General features: G+C 37.2%; 2 protein-coding genes across 2 annotated transcripts in view; one reads left to right on the plus strand and one right to left on the minus strand.

The window, feature by feature from the left end:
- Nucleotides 1-8,637, plus strand: part of LCORL (ligand dependent nuclear receptor corepressor like) — an 86,448-nt gene extending 77,811 nt beyond the window's left edge. The window contains exon 8 of the mRNA XM_086746934.1: nt 7,685-8,637. Within this exon, the coding sequence (XP_086603060.1) occupies nt 7,685-7,744 (60 nt within the window). The 3' untranslated portion in view covers nt 7,745-8,637. The remainder of the gene's footprint in view (nt 1-7,684) is intronic.
- Nucleotides 8,638-12,449: 3,812 nt separating this feature from the next.
- NCAPG (non-SMC condensin I complex subunit G) overlaps nt 12,450-18,960 on the minus strand; it is a 29,782-nt gene continuing 23,271 nt past the window's right edge. The window contains exons 16-21 of the mRNA XM_010128203.2: nt 17,773-17,947; nt 17,192-17,353; nt 16,150-16,321; nt 14,160-14,252; nt 13,616-13,694; nt 12,450-12,749 (exon numbers count right to left, since the gene is read on the minus strand). Of these exons, the coding sequence (XP_010126505.2) occupies nt 12,623-12,749; nt 13,616-13,694; nt 14,160-14,252; nt 16,150-16,321; nt 17,192-17,353; nt 17,773-17,947 (808 nt within the window). The 3' untranslated portion in view covers nt 12,450-12,622. The remainder of the gene's footprint in view (nt 12,750-13,615; nt 13,695-14,159; nt 14,253-16,149; nt 16,322-17,191; nt 17,354-17,772; nt 17,948-18,960) is intronic.

Raw genomic sequence — 18,960 nt, forward strand, 5'->3', positions numbered from 1 at the left:
CATTTATATTATTCACACCAATGTCTGAACCACTGTTCAGACCATCCAGACCATTACACTCCAGTTTTTCCACATTAATCTGCACCCTGTCTTCATATTTTGCTTTCCCTTTGTATCAAACTTTAATTCATTCTCACATCACGCATCAGCTTTCTTTTTTTTTCAAAGCTGTATGTTTGTGAGTGCAGGAGCACTGCAGAATGAGTGCAGCCCCATTTGTTTCCCTGTTTTGTTTTGTTTTGTTTTTTACAGCATATTTGTCATTATGTACTTCTGCTGGTCCATACTATCTCTTACACCTGATAAGACATGAATAATACATGAGCAAGATGTCAGTCAGCCTTTGTCACAGATTTCTTCAAACTCAGATATGGAAAAACTTTTCTAGCTAGCCATGCCTACATTTTAATCCATTTTTTTCTTATTGAAAACCAGGTAACTTAATTTTTTTTTCTTACAGTATAAAGATACAAGTCTTCCAAAATCAGGATGTATAAACAGAATTTGTCTTCCTAGCTCCATGCTTCTGGACACTTTATAATTCTAGAAAAGTTACTGCTTTGCGCCTGTTCTCATGTCAAATTGTACATTCTGTTCTTGTGGAACAGGTTGAGCAATTTCTATTTCTATTTTTTCATAACTGAAGGAGGGTGACTTTTTTCTGATGCTCATTTCTCTCATGTTCTAGACATCAGTAAAGGCTGCTTAGATTATTCTTCAGTGTTCTTTGGAGTACAAATAATGGTATCTCTTGCTCTATTAAGAGGATGTAAATCTTCAGTGAGAAACTTCATGCTTTATGAAGACCTAGACTTTTTTTCTGTATTCTTTTGTTTGGTTTTCTCAATCTGACATTTTATTGCCTGATTTGTTCTTTCAGCAGCAGAAATTGATGTGACGTATGTCTGCATTCAGCTTTATTGGTTCCTTACCGCAAATTAAATTTAGGCAGGAGTTTCACAAATTTGTATTTCAGTGGCTGTGCCAGCTCACCTACTCTCCTTCCTCTGCTTACAGCCACATGCTCCTTTCTGTCTCCGCTTCTAGGCACAAAGAAAAGGAATCTGTGCCTCTGGCTTTTACCATGGTTTATCTGTAAGTGGGGCAGGTATCTTAACTTGGCTGTAACTCTTTCTTCAGCGATGACTGACTTTAGACCTGCTTATCTTACTGTATGCCTACCAGTAGAAATGGCCTTAATTTATCATTAGCTTAGGACTTAAAATCCTTCAAAAGCATAAGCCTATGCATTTCTACTTGATTTTCACAGAATCATAGAATGGTTTGAGTGGGAAGGGACCTGTAAAGGTCACCTAGTCCGACTCCTCCTGCAAGGAGCAGGGACATCTTCAACTACATCAGGTTGCTCAAAGCCCCATCCAACCTGTCCTTGAATATTTACAAGGATAGGGCATCCACCACCTCTCTGGGCAGCCTGCGCCAGTGTTCCACCACCCTCAGTGTAAATTCATGTTTTGAATGTTTTGTGAAGCCATCAGTGAGTTATGCGACTACATTCATGTGTTTTCAAGCAGGTCTTATGTAGGTGTTCCTATTCTTTGCTTTCACTTTGCAGCTCACAATAGAATATTTCTAAATTGTGGTCCTGCTAGGAATTAGCATAATAAGATTTTTACATTTCATATTGAAATACATGTGTTCATGAAAATTAAGATGCTTAGGGAAATTGGTCTATTCAGATGGGTCTTTTCAGAGGTGGTTCTTATCTAAGGTGCAGATTTCACAAATATGCAGAGATTATGCTTGATATTTTATTGACACAGGCTGGCCCTCAGAGTTGTCTATTTCAAAGTATTGAAATCTCAATTATTTCCTTCAAATAATGGATCCTTATCCTGTACATGAAGTGGAAGCCTAGCTGAAAAATTATTGTCTAGAAGCTGTAAGAATGCCATACGATATTTCTCTTAATCCAAAAAAATATTCTTATTCTCACTTAGATGGTGCTCTTTTATCTACGTGTGATGTTTTCCATTTGGAATGGAGGCTAAATTTTGGAAAAAAAAGCACTTAAAGTTAGGTTTTGTTGTTTTTATTGGGGCACTTAGCATAAATTTCGAAACATTCAGTAACAATTTATTTTTTTAATTTAATAAATTTATTTACAATGCAAGTAAAGATTTAAGAGCTTAAGAGTATAGCTTAAGATTTTAAGAGCTTAAGGTATCCATTCTTAAAATTGTGGTGGTTGTTGTTACCTGTCTTTTTCATTTAAAGTTCTAGAGATGTGTGTTTGAAGAAATAGTCTTGTATTTTCTTTTGTATAATATTTGTTGCTGAGACTACTCACAGCTGTTTTTAAATTATATTTAAGTAGTAGAAATCACAGAAGAGGAAATGACTTATTTGCAAATTATTGTTTGACCTTCCTTAATTCAGCAGTCTGGTGGGTTGTAAACCACCCAGGGACTGTCTCATCATATTTCTAAGATAATCTCCCTGCTTAACACAATTGCATTTGTAATGTCAGAAAACTATTACGAATTAAAGAGTTGAGATTAATCCAGCTCAAATGACAAGATTTATGTACCGTATGCATCACACTGTTGAGATGGTGGCATTCTGTTTCCTCCGAGAACAACCCAAACCAGAATACCAGTTTTGAACCTCCAAGCCTTAGTCTTATTGTACCTCATTCAAAGCCATTTTGAATTATGATTAAGTAGAATAAAGACGGCAAAAGCTTTTTGTTGATAGTATGTTTCTAAGGCAAATGCAATAGTATTCATCTGCACAACAGGTGTTTAGAGGTTTTTTAGTTTATTTGCCTGCTACTAACTTCTAATAATGCATAGAAATTAGGTAGTTTTCTTTCATGGAACTCATGATCAGAGGCAGAATTGTTTCACAGCAGTGCCTGGATGCTAAGAATTAATGATGTTCATCATAAAATTAATGATGTTTCCTTTCAACTGTTAGATTCTTAGCTGGTTTTTGTTTCCAGGGTCTTTGAAGACAGTATGCTATGAACGGTTTGACATCAGAGGATTATTGTTTTCTTTAACAGGTTTAATACTATCAGCACTAGTAAACTATGCCCTAAAATTTTATCCCTTCTTCATGCCCATTTCAGTGACAACTTACATTAATATTTTTCTTCCTTGTTCTTTAAGAAATCTGTGCCTTCTGTGGAGCGCTAAATAATCTGTATTACCACAAAACATAGCGATTCTTGTCAAAAAGATCACAGTTCCATATAACTTTTGATGTCAACCTACTTTAAATAATTTTACCTTACAAAGGGGGCAGGAATGTTGTGTATATCTAAACTTGTCAACATAGTTCAAATCTGTCCTGTATTTTGGGGAGCCACCAGGACTGAGCTCTGTACTTCCATGGCTGCACAGGTCTGACCTTTAAATGTCATCTAGTCCAACCCCCTGCAAGGAGCAGGGACATCTCTAACCACATCAGGTTGCTCAGAGCCTCATCCAACCTGGCCTTGAATGTTTCCAGGGATGGGGCATTCACCACCTCTCTGGGCAACCTGTGCCACTGCTTCACCACCATCATCATAATTTTTTTTTTTTCCTTACGTCTAGTCTAAATCTACTCTCTTTTAGTTTAAAACCATAACCCCTTGTCATATCTCTACAGGCTCTGCTAAAAAGTTTGTCCTCATCTTTCTTATAATCCTCCTTTAAGTACTGGAAGGCCACAATAAAGTCTCCTTGGAGCGTTCTCCTCTCCAGGCTGAACAGCCCCAACTCTCTGCCCTCATAGCAGAGGTGCTCCAGCCCTCTCCTAATTTTTGTGGCCCTCATCTGGACTCTCTCCACAGAGACTCCAAAGAGTCAAACATCTTTGTAAGACTGAACATGCTTCTTATACAGAGCAGTGATATAGCACATACCTGAGGACTACAGAAACATACAACTTTGCTCCCTGAGATAGATTTTTTTTTTTTTTTAATTGCCATTGTTTCAGAGCAAAAAGGTGTAGGCTCATTTCCTTTTTTTTTTTTTAATTTTGACCTTCTAAGAAGAGACAAGAATGATCAGGATCCAGTTATTGTACACTCTGAAATATTTTTTAAATTAAGCAGTAAATATGTTACTGAGGACAAAGGCTGGTAGAAAGTGTAATTAAATATGAAGAAAAGGATCTAAATTTTCAAAAATTATCACTAGTTTATTATACAAATAATGTTTACAAAAATAAAGACTATTTTCTTCTTTTTCACTGGGCATTTAGCACTGTTAGCCTGTCTTCAAATTCACTAGTGAAAGCTGAACTGTTGAATGTGCTGTGGCTGGAATTTATGTTCCATGTTACGGAAGCACCTGTAGCTGACTTCCACAAATCACTTCCATGGAAGCTGGTTAACTGAGTCAATCCCAAGTGAATAAAAACAAAACGGATGATAATTGCTGGAATAGTAAACAGATGGCTTCAGAATTGGAAATTCTAACCTTTTTAGAGACATTATATAAGATCAGTAAAAGCCTGTTGTCTGGGAAGTTAAAGGGACCACCGTCCTCTTACTGGTGCAAGCGTTGGTAGTGGAGAACTGCAGGAGGATGTAGAGTAGAGGTATTCTACAGCCTTATTCCAAGCTCTGCCAAAATAGGCATCTTGGCTTCTGGTAGCATCAGGCTGTAACCTGCAGTTCTTCCTGACAGGAGCGTTGCTGTATGAAACATCTTTCTTTTGCTAGGAATGCTTAATGCACAGAGCACCTTTTGTAAGCAGAGAGAAATAAAATTTAGAGTAGAACCTATTGATGGATCTGGCTGGAGGAATTCTTCTATTTAATTTTATGCCTTAATTACATTTTCTGCTTTAAGAATACTATTTAAATACACCGTTTTTGTACCGTGTTACATCAACAACTAGAAAATAAATCACTACAGGTAAAAGAATAAAAAGCAAGGTGAATGACAAGGCTCTTGGTTAACAAATATATTACTGCAGATCTCTAACCATATTATTTTCCACTTTATTTTTATCAAGGCAAAATTTCCTAAAATACCTGAGCTTTATATGTTGATGTTACCCATACAGAGGAACTGAAGAAAACATTAATTCAACATTTTTTCTATTCCAGCTTTTATGCATTCTTTTGAAATGCCAAACTGTTGAGTTTCCTAAAGTTATTTTGTAAGAGGTAAATTACTGCATGACAGTTACCAGCATGTACTTCAGTTCTAGTTTTGCAAATTCAGCCTTGCCTTTTACACCTTGTACAGAAAGCTGTACAAAAACTCAGATAGAGAGCAGGGCAGTCCCTCAGAGAGGGCAGCCATTACAGTTAACTACTCAGAAAGTGCTGTTTGGTAGCATTATAGCATTCTGCGTTCAGATTTGCATTCCAAGCAAATGGGAAGGAATTACGATCACAATTACACCAAATCCTGGTATCCAGGTTATTGGTAGCAGTGTTGTTTGGAAAATGGGCTGTACTGACTGTGCAATTCCTAGCTTATATAAGGAAGTAACATGCCAAATCACTTGAGGAGCATGAACCTCTAGCTTTTTCTGTCTGGCACTTGCCCAGCATTAAACAAGTTTTAGGTATTTACTGCTTAAAGACAGTAGAAATACTGCTCTTTCAAGCACTTTTCAGGTATATACTACTTGATAGTTTGCAATTTCTGGATTCCCAAGGCATTTATGTTCCTTTCAGATAACAACCACCACCATCAAAAAAAAACCTCAACCCAAGAAACAATAAACCTCAAAACAAAACAACGTTCCAGCCCTATCTGTTCATTTAGCTGTTGATTATTTCTTTTAAGGGTTTAAGTTTTGCTACACCTGGAAAGCACATAATCAGTAGGGGTGAAGCAAGCTGCAAGATTTCAGAAGCCAGCCCTGGCACCTTCTCATATATACACTTGATCCCATGGTCATAAGAAAAGGCTTTGACTTCCCTCACAGCAAGTGAGGCCAAACGTTCAAGTCTGAAGAGGTTGTAAATTCAAGAAAGTAACCTTGCTGACAAAAGGCTTCTCTGCTACCCACACTCACCCTGTGTGTTTCCTATGGGAAGCAAAAGATCAGAGCAACAACAGTGTGTGCAAACAGAAAAGAATGAAGGAAAAGGGTACAAGGCAAAAAACAAGACACAAGGTAGAGGCAGAAGAATAAGGACACAAGGAAATTCAGGGCATGGGAGCAGTACCCAGTTACGGAGGGTTAGGAACTACAGTTAGTAAATTACAAATGCCTGTTTCACCACCATGTCAGAAAGGCACACAACTTTTTTAGAGAGCTTGCTTAAAAATATAAAAGAATGAAAATTGTGTTTCAGATGATCTGTGAAAACTAACGATTGTCACTTTAGCTGTTACACTAGCTGTCTTTCCCTCTTGCCATGACATAGGAAAAAGTTTCATCAAAGTCCATCAGTAGTATTTGAGTAACACGAGCAAATATGTTTTAGGTTATAGTCTTAGAATTACTGAGTGTCCGCAGTGTGAATCCTGTCCACCCATGTGAATCCTGTACTTCAGCAGATTCAGTCCTTGATAATTTGCACCTGAATCCTGTGATGGACCTGGTGTCCTGAAATGCAGCAAGTATGAGCTATTAAGAAATATTCTTGTTGGTCAAACACCTCTTTGGTAGGAGAAGCTGTGTGCGGGTAGTTTATAGCATGATCATTACCTCCCCTTAATTACAATACATAGAACTTTAATTTTAGTATCTGAGTAATTAGCAATATTTCCAACTTTGTGTCATTCTCACAGTTCTTGAAATCTTTAAAAAGAATGGTGAGAAACAGTGAATTGAACATAGGACATGCATCACTGCAGGAGGTAGGCAGCAAAAAAAAAACCCAAAAAAAGTAGAGATGGAGAGGTTTGAAATTGGGATTTCTTGTCTTCTGAGTCTGCAGAATTATAGTGCTTTATATATTAAGGAAGAAATTTTTTACACTGAGGGTGGTGGAACACTGGAACAGGTTGCCCAGAGAGGTGATGGATGCCCCATCCCTGGAAACATTCAAGGCCAGGTTGGACAGGGCTCTGAGCAACCTGATCTGGTTGGAGATGTCCCTGCTCCTTGCAGGGGGATTGGACTGGATGGCCTTTAAAGGTCCATTCCAACCCTAAGGATTCTGTGATTCTGTTCTGTTCGGTGACTCACTTCCACACTAAATCCTTGTGTGCTTAGTGATCCCCAAAAAGGGCTAGGTTTCTTTCCCTTCTTGTATTACTTATTTTCCTGGGTTTGAAACAAAATAAAAACTGGCTATATATTAGTCCTTTCATGGCTGTACTAAATTAACAATGTCAGCAAAAAAAAACACAAACAACAACTCAACCCCAAATTCTCACCCAGTTCCCGCTCTATGTGTTTGCAGTAGTCAGGTGGACAGGATTTAAGAAAGGCCAGCCTGCAGCACGCGCCCCTTCCTCTGCAAAACAGTAGCTAGCAGGAGACTGACCTAGGACAAATTAGCAGGACCTCAGCTATTGCAACACAAACAAGCCCGACCTGCTTTTGCTACATGGAGAGCACAGCACAGTCAGATTCTGATCTTGAGTTTCTGGAACATAGTGCAGTAAAAACAACAACCAAAAAACTCACAGTGTATGCGATCTGCCACCACCTCATCTTGACTCTTAGCGGTTTGCTTGTTTGCAGGGGAAGAGAAAAGTGAACTAAACTTTTTCTCTTTTTTTCCTTCTCCCACCCCCCACTTCTTTTCTCACAGCACACTACAAGTGAAAGTCTCGGAGCCGCAGAATTCAATAGACATGAACACAGAGAATGAACATTTGAAGTCCATAAAGATGTGCCTTAATCAGCCCACTGAGTGGAATCTGAGTATTTCAGCAGCATCTCTCGCCAGCTGTAACATTTTTAACCAAAATCTCAAAACTGATGAGAACAAATAGATTGCAGCTGTTCTTGCACTATTATTTTGTACATTGTTCCTGATTTTTTTTCTGCTGAATAATAAGCATTTATTACATTGATCTTGAAATGATCTTGTGTGATTTGACTTTATATTACTACTAGCATTATTCATTTTGATGTACTTTTTCTTTTTTTTTTTAAATATAAAGTTTCACATCTGACCATCATGAAATTCTTGCAGTACAAGTTTATATCAGAATCCGATGTTCCCCTTTCATAGTATTGTGATTTTTTAAATGTTCTTTAATTATTATTTCCCAATTTTATTTTTGTGCACGAAAGTTAATATATTATGTAATTTGTGGCATAGGTCACCATGTAAAGAGTTATGGTAATAACAATTGAAACAAATCTGTAACAGGTGAAGACTGACTACCTCGAAACAAAGCAGTAAAACAGAAAAGGTAAATTATCCGAGATCTCCTTCACAAACTGTCCTGGTTTCGGCTGGGATAGAGTAGTTACTGGCTGGGGTTAAACCACAATGCAGACTGATTGAAACGTATCGAACAACCAGTTTGTGTCTGCGGTATGTTTTCATCTTCATCTATCTTGAGAACTTTTGTGTGACAGTGTTTAATGACCGTAATGTTTAAGAGGAAGGCCAAGCCTGCAGGAGAATCTCTGGAAAGATTGTCATTCAGTGAATCTGTATCTGCACTTTTTGAGGGTTCTGCTAAATGGTCTTTCTTCCCCTTTTGTTTTACGAATTTATGCCTGCCACCAATTAAAATGGATGTAAATGCTCTTCCTATTTCATTTTTTTTTTCCTGTGTATTCTGGAAATTCAATGTAAACATCAAAATTTTAAACTCTACTCAAAGAAGTAGTAAATGGTTGTAGCCAACTACACTGTAGACGTTCCCTGCTTAGATCAGCTCTAGCAAGGTTCATGTACTTCATTCATCAAAACCTTATTATTAATAGAGCTATAACAAAAGTGTTAGAATAAAACCATATATTTCTCTTTTCTGGAGTCATACATTCAATAGCTAGTGTAGTTTCTTAACTTTTTTATGAAAGTGTCTGTCCTTTACTTGCCAAGAACTAATTTTCCAGAAGGAAATTTCCTTAAAAGACACTATTTTATAAAAGGATTCACTTAACATTATAATCTTACTTAACAAAATGAAGATGCAGTTCTTTCTTTACAGAAATTTGTTGGTTTGCAGGTGCAATCCAGTAACTGAAATAGGAAGATTGTTGTGAATTTCAGTAAGTGTCATGAGAACATTGAGTCACTGAAGCGTCAGACAGCATAGAAGCTGCTTAAGGAATGAACATTCGCCATCACACCACACTGTCTAGGTCTTTATGTATCTCCGCTGTTTAATGTATTTATTTGGATTCTATGGGGGAAAAAAAAAAAAACAAAAAGAGAATTAAACTCCCCAGGGGAGAGGCACTGAAGCTCACTTCAGTGGAGCCCCACCAAAGCACAAGGAAGAGTACGTAGTCAGAGCTGTCCAAGAAGGACACAAAAACAGTCTCACCAGCAGTGGAACTAACGCTGTTTGTGTGCCTGAAGGAGGAGATGGCACATGGATTTTCTCATTTCAAAGAGAGTAAATAGCAGAACTCTTCTGTTAAAAGCACATCTCACCTCCAAGCAGCTGTCTGTTTTCATTAACTTTTACCAATTATGATCCCTGCCTTTATGTCATACTGAGTTTCAGTTGCCTGATTAGTTCAGAAGTTGTCAGATGGGGGTCAGATAGAGGCACAACCCAAGCTCACTAACCACTTCTCTAAGTCATACAATAAACAAAATGAGAAAAATAAGTGTTCTTGGTGCAGCACTTGCCTTTCATCTTGAAATAACGGCCAGCCAAAGGAGACTCTCGCCAAGAGAAAAGCTTTTAGTTTGTAGTCTGAAGACACTGATCAGGCAAACAAAAACAATCACAAAATTGGTTTTAAGAAACAAAAACTAGTGTAGGAATAAACATCAGATCACTTTAAGTTTGACAAGAAGTGTCCACTGCTATTTTACCATTATTTAATACAGAGTCAAGTCTTCTACTCTAGGTCTAGTTTGGCTCATGGGCTCTGGTCACCCTGTTGTGTTTAGCCAGGAAAAAAGACAGCATGCACAGTAATTGGTTCAGAACAATAAAGAGGCTGTTTTAAAATCATTTAGAGTATTTTAGGGATTAAAGTTTTATTCCTTCATTAAGCAGCCAGGAAGGTAGGTACTTTCAGCCCACAGAATTAAAGTAAATAAAAATCAGCAACATCATATTAGCTAGGGAAAGTAATGCAAGTCAAGATTTTTCACTGCAGGTGGTAAGATACTTCCAGACTTGGCCCCTTATCACCTTTGGCTGTACTCTATCTAATGCCTCCACATGCAACTTTCTCAGGAAGTCAGCTGCATACATTTAAACCTTGATTAGTGCTAATAATCAGCTTTGAAAAATACAACACACATCTCATCATCTGACCCTGCAATTAAGCAGCCATCCCTCCTCAAAAGATGATGTAATTCGGTAAGAGCACACCAAATTTTCTATTGCACAGAAAACACTTCCCTTGACAGGGAAGCAGGGCAGGGGAAGAGCCCAGAAGGGCTGGAAATTACCTGCCAGTTGGTGGTCAAGTTTCTACCCTGCAGAGGGTCACAGGGTAATTCAGGCGCAGGACCTCAGGAAGTCTAGTTTTACATCCTGCTCAAAGGCAGGCCCCTGCAAGGTCAGAGGTGGTTGTTCAGGACTTTACCTCGTCAGGTCTTGAAAACCTCCTAGGACAGAGCCTGCACAGCCTCTCCAGGTAACCTGTTCCACTGCTTTCTCCTTATATTCTGGCCCAGGTTTCAATTTATGCGCAGTGGTTTTTGTCCTCTCATTGTGTGCAACAATGAAGAGCCTGGTTCCATCTCCTCACAGAGTCCTTGTAGGTAACTGGGGTCTTCCCAACACCCGCAGGCTGAACAAGCCCAGCTCCCCTCAGCCTCTCCCCACAGGGCAGGCACTCCAGCCACCTGAGCAGCCTGGGGCCTCCACTGAACTCCCTCCAGTTTGTCCGTGTCTGACTCCTATTAACACACACCAGTGAAGCCATCTCCACAGCAGAGACATCCACTGGCTGAGAGGTGACTTCAGGGAAACCTGATTTTTTCAGTACAGCATTCCTAAAGATGCCAGAGATAGAACCTGCATGTGTGGCAAGGCACAACAGAACTGCAAGAAGGCAGAACTGAAGGTCTCCCCTTTATTCAGAAGCCTTTCTGAATTTTTATTGCTCCTGCTTTTCCTAGAAACTCATTTTAACCAAAGAGTGAACAAGCAGCAGCTGTTGAAATTGTACGAGTGGCAGAAGAGCAAATCACAAGAGTGAGGGTGAGAGAGAACTTGTAACTGGAGTAATAATAATAATAATAATAATAATGAACCCTAAAGCACAAGGGAAGGTATACTTCACTATTTTGAACTACGTTTAGACAGGATTCAAGGGGATAGATAGTGCCTCTGATCTCAAGTGGTCGCATGCACGCGAACTTGCACTAGAACACAAGTTGGGGATTTGAAAAATTATCAAAGAGGGAGCTCAGAACTTCAAAACTGTTTAAAATGATGAATAAAAATAATTCATCACAGTTACATAAGCTTCTGAATAGCAAATATCAGCAGAAAAGCATGTCATGGCATTTTGTGGTTTGACAAGTTTCCAACAAAAACCAAAACGGAGGAAAAGCAACACAATCGTGTCTGTTATATATATGCAAGCTTAAAAAATAGCCTAGGAGTTTGGGCATTACACTTTGGGAACGCTACTTTTCACTTAAGCCATTTCTGGGAATTACCAAAGATCACTTGCAGTATATTTACCTATTTTAAATGCAAGTTCCTTAGAAAGCAACATTCAGTATCTGTACTTGAGATGCACATGTCAAGCAATCAACACGATTTTTCTCTGACAGCCTTGAGAATTATCTATATTGTAACAAAACCAGACATGATTGACAGTGTTTCCAAACAAAAACCCTAGCATTTCCAGAGTGAATCTGCTCGGTCAGCAGTGACGACTGTGCAGTTTAAAGTGACACTTCTATTGTCTCTGCAAAACTCATGACTTCCCTAGGTATGCTGTCAGAAGAAGGTTTGTGAGCATCAACGCTACAGAGAAATCACAACTGTATGCCACTTTGAAAAGACAGTACACTGATCTTATAAAGCATTTCATTTTTTGCCCTTTCTGTACTTAAGTATTCCTTTCCTTATTGGATCTTGTTCTGCACCACAAATATTTTTATGCTTTTCTAAAAGCCCATTACTGATTTTATATAACCAGGTCAAGATCAGTAGCAGACTTCCAGGCTTAGGTTTGTAAAATCAGTAACTCAGTTTTACCATTTTAATACTATTTCAAATAAAGTGAACACATATCTGCAGGAAGCAGAATTCACAATTAAGATATAGCTTTACCTAGTAAGTACTTAGCACTGACAGCAAATTTTATTTGCAGATAAAAAGCATTCTTCTCTATAAAGTAAAAAAAAAAAAAATCCAGGTTTTGTGCAGGTAATATTTTAATATGTTTTAATTACATTGATGATAAACTTCATATTGGGAAAATCATCAAAAGTACCTATTAAAAAATTAAAAACTTCTAGAATTACAAATGATCATAATATAAAAACAGTTAAATATGACTAACAACAAAACAAATCTTATTTTTCCAGTCTGATGTTGACTACCAGCATTAGCAAAGGACATCTTCTCTGCTTTTGTCTTCATTCATCTGCTTCTTTATTGAAAAGTCCCGTAAGAGTCATTCTCGTTTTTTCAAGTGCCACTGTTTTTGCTCGTCTTGAAGGCCTTGCACTTGACATTGGGACCGATCCTGGAATTTCATCATCACTGAAATGAGAAATATTTTAAAGTAAGGGCAAAAAGACTAAGCAAACCGAGGAGTTTTTATATTAACAAGCTTGAAACATGATCTTAAAGAGTAAAAGTACTTCTTACTAACTCTAAACTTGTTACTTTTTGAGAATTTTTTGGGGGAAGATGTTTTCCAAGTGTTACAGCAGTATCGGTAAAGATAACTAAGTGTTAGCAGTTGCAAAATAAGCAAAATCCCGAAAAGATTAGGTGGTATTAAAGTATAAATAGGAATGATCAACCCTAGTCACCCGAAAGTCCGTGGATTACTTGCTTGAGAAAGAGTGAGCAGAAATGAAAATTACAAAGATAATGTCTCTTTAATACTTACATCCTACAAGATAATAAGGGAAGGAATGCATGGTGTATATTCACTTCCCAGTCATTTCTAAAAGCTTACCAACTACATGTTGAAAAACAAGCAACAAAAATGGGGGGGGGGGGGGGGGGGGGAGGTGTGAGATTTTAAATTTAAAAAAAAATAAAAATAAAAGTTATTTTCCACAGAACTGTTATTTAAAAAGCAGAAGTGATTGGAAGAAGAGTAATACTTTAAGCCAAAAAGCTAATTCCTGTTGGCTAGAATGTATGTTAACTCTATGCACAAAGGTGATGTTAAAAAAAAAAAAAAGAATTACAGGCTCTTAGGCAATGATAATAAAATGTGAAGCTATCAAACCTGCTATTGCTTCAAAAGTACCACTTCAAATAAAGTTTTTTTCTTAAAAGTTTATTTGTGTATTAGGAATAGAGGCTATTAAAGGTGCAGGTTTTGGGAAAGAAAAGCATTCAAATTAAATTTCCTTGTTAGAACAGACCATGGTGGAGAGAAAAGGATTTACCTTTCACTATTGCATGTTACAGTTCTGCCAGTTTTTCTTCTGCTCACAGACTTCACTTCTGCTGCTGCATTCCGTTTTCCTAAGCGTAAGCAAAAGTCTCTTCTCATATCACGATATTATTTCTTTTCTTATACTACCTTTATATATTTCTTCAGTGTTTGATATTGCATTGAAACATAAATATGCACTCATCTCAGATAGAATCTGGTGACAAAATGAAACCAACAAAAAAAACCTGCAGTGCACCACTTCTCCCATAAACACCTGTACATTACTGTAAATGACAGTGGCGAAATTATCTTGAAATGCTGTAGTTGGACTTTTTTTTTTAAAAAAAAAAAAAGTGTTTTGTTGGGAGAGACTTAACAGCACAAAGATTTCCACAAAACAGACTATTTTAATCTTTTAACAAATAAAATTTTACAAGCTACAATGGAGTATAAAGACTGAATGGTTTTTATATCTGTATGTCCATATAAAATTTAGGATTAAATTATTTTATTAAAAACAACTAGTATTGTAGCCAGAAAAAGCTAGTGCATACCTTTGCCAGTTTTGTTTCTTGTGGATTTCAATTTTGCAGTTGCTTTACTTTTAACTTCATTAACTGGAGTATGAAGAGCATCTTCATTATTTTCTATTCAACAGAATAGCACATGCAAAAGTCAAAGATAATCAACATTTAATTTATCTTAAGTATCAGTATTTTAAATTTTGGCTGTTATAAAAAAGCTACACAATTTTAACCCAAAAGAAGAGCACCAAAGCTGGAGAAGGGTCTGGAGCACAAGTCTTAATGAGCAGCAGCTGAGGGAACTGGAGAAAAGGAGGCTGAGGGGAGATCTAATCGCTCTCTACAGCTACCTGAAATAAGGTTGTAGCGAGGTGGGTATTGGTCTCTTCTTCCAAGTAACAAGCGATAGAACAAGAGGAAACAGCCTCAAGTTGCACCAGGAGAGGTTTAGATTTAGAAAATATTCAGAAAAATTCATTCACCAAAAGGTCTGTCAAGCATTGGAACAGGCTGCCCAGGGAGGTGGTTGAGTCACCATCCCTGGAGGTATTTAAAAGGTGTGTAGACATAGCACTTAGGGACATGGTTTAGTGGTGGACTTGGCAGTATTAGGTTAATGGTTGGACTCTATTTGGACAATGCTCTTAATATGCTTCAGCTATTGGTCATCCCTGAAGTGGTCAGGCAGTTGGACTAGATTATTGTTGTAGATCCTTTCCAACTGAAATATTCTATTCTAATCTTAAAATTTCTAACCATTTTAGGAAATCACTTTCTTCAGTAATCTCTGTTATTGCTAAGCTTTTTTCCTAATATAAAATCTAAATCTTTGCACCAACTGAAGGACAAAAATGGTGTCTGTTGCCCTTTTTGCTCACAGCAATCATTTACAGATTTCAAGTAGTAAATGCTACTTTTTTTTTTTAATGATCCTAAATGTATTTGCAGAGGGATGAGAGGGAAAGGGAACAATGCTTTTCTCCTACAGCATGCTTTTTTTAAAGTGCTCAAAAATCCTTTCATGAGGATTTCATACTGAAAAGTATTATCAGATGTTAGCAGAAAACAGTACAACTGTTTTCTCAAAAGTATACTTCCAACTTCCCATCCAATAAGTATTTGAAAACATAAATATAGAAGATAAAAAACTCAAAGTATTTGATACTTCCAGAAACAACAGGTTAAAGCCCTGAAATAATCCACTAGAAAATACAAATAATTAAAATAAATGTTAAAAGAAAACGTGATGTGCTTAGAACAGTTGCATGTCAATATCTTTGCTTTACTGCTGCCAGAAAACCTAAACAAGTTTCATCCAATTGCTTTTCTGCTGAAAAATGTTAGACTCTGTGCTGCCAGCACAATGTACACTGCTAAGGCACACACAGCTGCAGTGCCTGCTTTGCAGGCAGTGCAAAGTCTTCCAGCTATTTCCACTTCAAGCTCTTAAACAGCAATAAAACCCAATCTGCCTCCAACACATGAGCTCGTAACAAGAACAGACCAGCGTCATCACTAAAGATGTCAGCTATATACTGCTATAATACAGTCTGCAAGAAGCACAGGCATAGTATCTCCAAAGTCTAAAAAACTTCACAAAATACTTGTTTCTTCCTCCACGTTAGCAAGTCACATTCTAAAGATGAGTTAGTCAGCACCAGTATTTAGCAGGCACATCAGTGTGCCAAACAGCTAAGAAAAAAAAAAGTCCATTTTAAATATTGTCTTTGTTGAAGAGAAGGAACTGCAGGGCAGAGCTTAAGACCCCAAATACAGCAGTGTTTATACTAGAGTAATATGGAGAATTAAGAAAACACAGAAACTGATCAAAAAGTAACAAAAACCAGAAGTGCTTCAGTACAAATATTTTAAACTGTATACAATATTTACTGGATGTTATCTCTTCCCGTTTTTCAAGACAATTAATTTAATGAAGGAAAACTAAAACTTATTTTCATACACATGTGAACAAGTCACTCAGTTGTCTACCCGCTACTAAGCTACATCTTTCCTGAATTACCTTCTGCGTTTTGAACAGTATTTCCAGGTAACGTGATGTCAGTTTCCTGTGTCCTTTCAAAGAGGCCTGTTTCCTCAGTCCTTTGAGAGTGGTCTTTGCCCACATTAGGATCTTTGGTCAAGTTCATCTTGATCTTCTCAACAGCTCTTTGACACAGTTTATCTTTCGCTTTCTGCAGAAGAGACATTTAATGTTTAATGCTACTTAATTTTACAACTATTTCTTTTATCTATTAAATTTACCCACTCATAGCATTAGTTAAATTTACTGTATGAAGGATACAATGTGTGATATGAAGATGATTAGTCAAGCTGAAAGTCTCCATCAACACCAGGCACTGAAACCCCAAATGCCTTCCCCCCCTCCCCCCCAAAAGGAAACATAAAAAAAAAAACATTAAAGCAGCTGGACCTTTCCATCTGAGTCCTGAGCATAGCTGCTTCTGGATGATATGCCCACAGTGGATCAGCATTCCGTTCAGCATTTCTATATACCATTGTCTTCCTCTGTTACATTCCCAATTTTTTTTTTTTTCCCATATTAATAAAATGTATAAAAGTAAAAACTTTCACATCACTCTTGTAATCCCTTCCCACTTCATCTTAAATCAAGCACCCTTTTCATGTTGCCTGATGATCTTAGTTACATCGTAAGTTTAGGCATAAAATTTCAGCTCTTAATAATTAACCAAGGATAAGCCATCCAAACTGTAAAAGACTTAACATTCAAGTTTATTTTAACGTACAAAAAATTAACTATGCCACAGTTATCAAAAGAACTTACTGTACTAAGATGTATCAAGTTGGGCACACTATTTCACACTGGTTTTACTATCTATGGTTGCTGAATTATGTAAATTATACAGTGATATCTGCTCGAATTTTTATAAATTATTGAGCAAAAATTAATTTTCAAAGACAGGTTAAAAGAGAAATTCCAGTCACATTGTCATAGTAAACAAGAGGCACTTCATTTTTAATTGTATCAGAATATTAGATTGCTAATGATTAAAAAAGTAAGAACCATGTTATTTATGTACTACCTCGAGAATCTCATTGAGCAGATCCAGAAGATTTTCTGTGGAAGAGCTACTGAGTTCTAGTAAATTTAAAGCTTTTGCATAAATACGAACATCTGGTGCAGTTGGGTCCATCAAGATTTCATTGCAAATTTTCATTGCTAAACTATCATGCACTGTTAAGTCCTATAAAGGAAAGAAATCAGATATCAGAAATTTTTCTGGGAACTGTTTACAAAAGACAGGAATAAGATCATTCTGATTTAAGCAGCTAATGACAAATTTTACATAGGAGACATTTTCTTAAAATGCAGTATTCTGAGTACATAAACTGAGTTTTATAAATACTTTTCCCAGTGTAGACAATTAGGCATGATGGAAGTTCCTTCGAGCATTTTTTAATTGTAAGAGGGAGTGGAAATGGGATGGGAGGTGGTGAGGGGAGGTCAAACTAAAAGATTTCATTAGCTGAACAGTCACTCATTTAATCCAGCTTCTGACACTACAAATCTCAGACAGGCCCAAACAGTTAGCAGTAAGTGAAGGGGGTCAGTTCTTAATCTCTAGACACAAATATTGCTTTCCTGCAGTTTAACACCCTGTACCTGATAGTCCTGAGACTTTTTAGACTGAAGTTTCAGTCCACTTGGTCTGGTCAGGTCCACTAACAGTTCAGAAACGTTACTGATATCTATTTCAGCCAAAGGTGAAGTTGCAGGAGCATTTAACAGCGTTTGCAGAGTTGGAAGATAAGCCTCTTCAAAGCGTTCCTGGTTAGACCTGTTTCAATTGAGTCAAACATTAGTAGCATAATGAGACAAAATTAAATCTTAATTCACCCCTGAATTTTCTCTTTTATGATGAAGGGTCACAGACTCATTACAATACATCAATCAAAGCAAAGTAGGAGCAGCCACCTTAGTAGAGACAGCCAGGAAGATCAAGACATCAAAACTGCTTCACAGAACCAATCTATTTTTGACTTTTACCACACAGCATTGCAAGTAAGTTTTAAGTAACGCTTCCTGCCTCTGAACAGTTTGAAAATTCATCCTTACTACTGAAAACCTAACTGATATATACAGACATATTCTCTCTTAAGGGACAGAAATACATTTCTCTAAATCTTTTATTTAGATTAATCTATCTTCTGCTCACTCCCTCTTCCTGCTAGCATTTTTCTTTGGGGATATTTCTCAATGTGTAAGAAAACAAGGAAGCCTGGCAAAAAAACCGCAGTGGTTAACAAGATTTTTGGAAGAAATACTTGTGCTTTCTTTTCTCAGAAGAGTTTTTAACTCCTGCCAAGGAAGCCTAAAAATCATGTTGCACTTGGTTCTGCAGCAAGTTGTCCAAAAGCGTAGTTCCACAACATAAGTCAAAACAGTTTAAAAGGTAACGTGAAAAAGTGCAAGGTACTAGTTGAAGTGAGGCCTTTTGTTTCTGATACTTGTTACCATCCTATTTGAACCCAAATAACTACAGGAGAAACCTAAGAAAGTAAAAAATTAAAAAAAAAAAAAATTTGTTTGCTGCTGGATTACTGAGACAAATCAGCTGACCAAAGGACATTTTGAGCAATGAAACTGGGGCAAGAAAGAACAGACATAAGAACTCTCCCTCTCAGCAGCTTTAAGGCTTTAGATTGGCTCAAGCATAACTGATGTATCATTCAGATTTTTTCATGTACATGAAAAATAAATAAGTCTAGTAGCATATAAGCACAAGGGAGAACTTTCTCCTCTTAGGCTGACAGAAAGTTGATTACTCTTTGAAAAACATTCTACAAATAA

The sequence above is a fragment of the Chlamydotis macqueenii genome, chromosome 4 (genome assembly GCF_036417535.1).
Source record: "Chlamydotis macqueenii isolate bChlMac1 chromosome 4, bChlMac1.mat, whole genome shotgun sequence".
In the NCBI taxonomy this organism is placed as follows: domain Eukaryota; kingdom Metazoa; phylum Chordata; class Aves; order Otidiformes; family Otididae; genus Chlamydotis; species Chlamydotis macqueenii.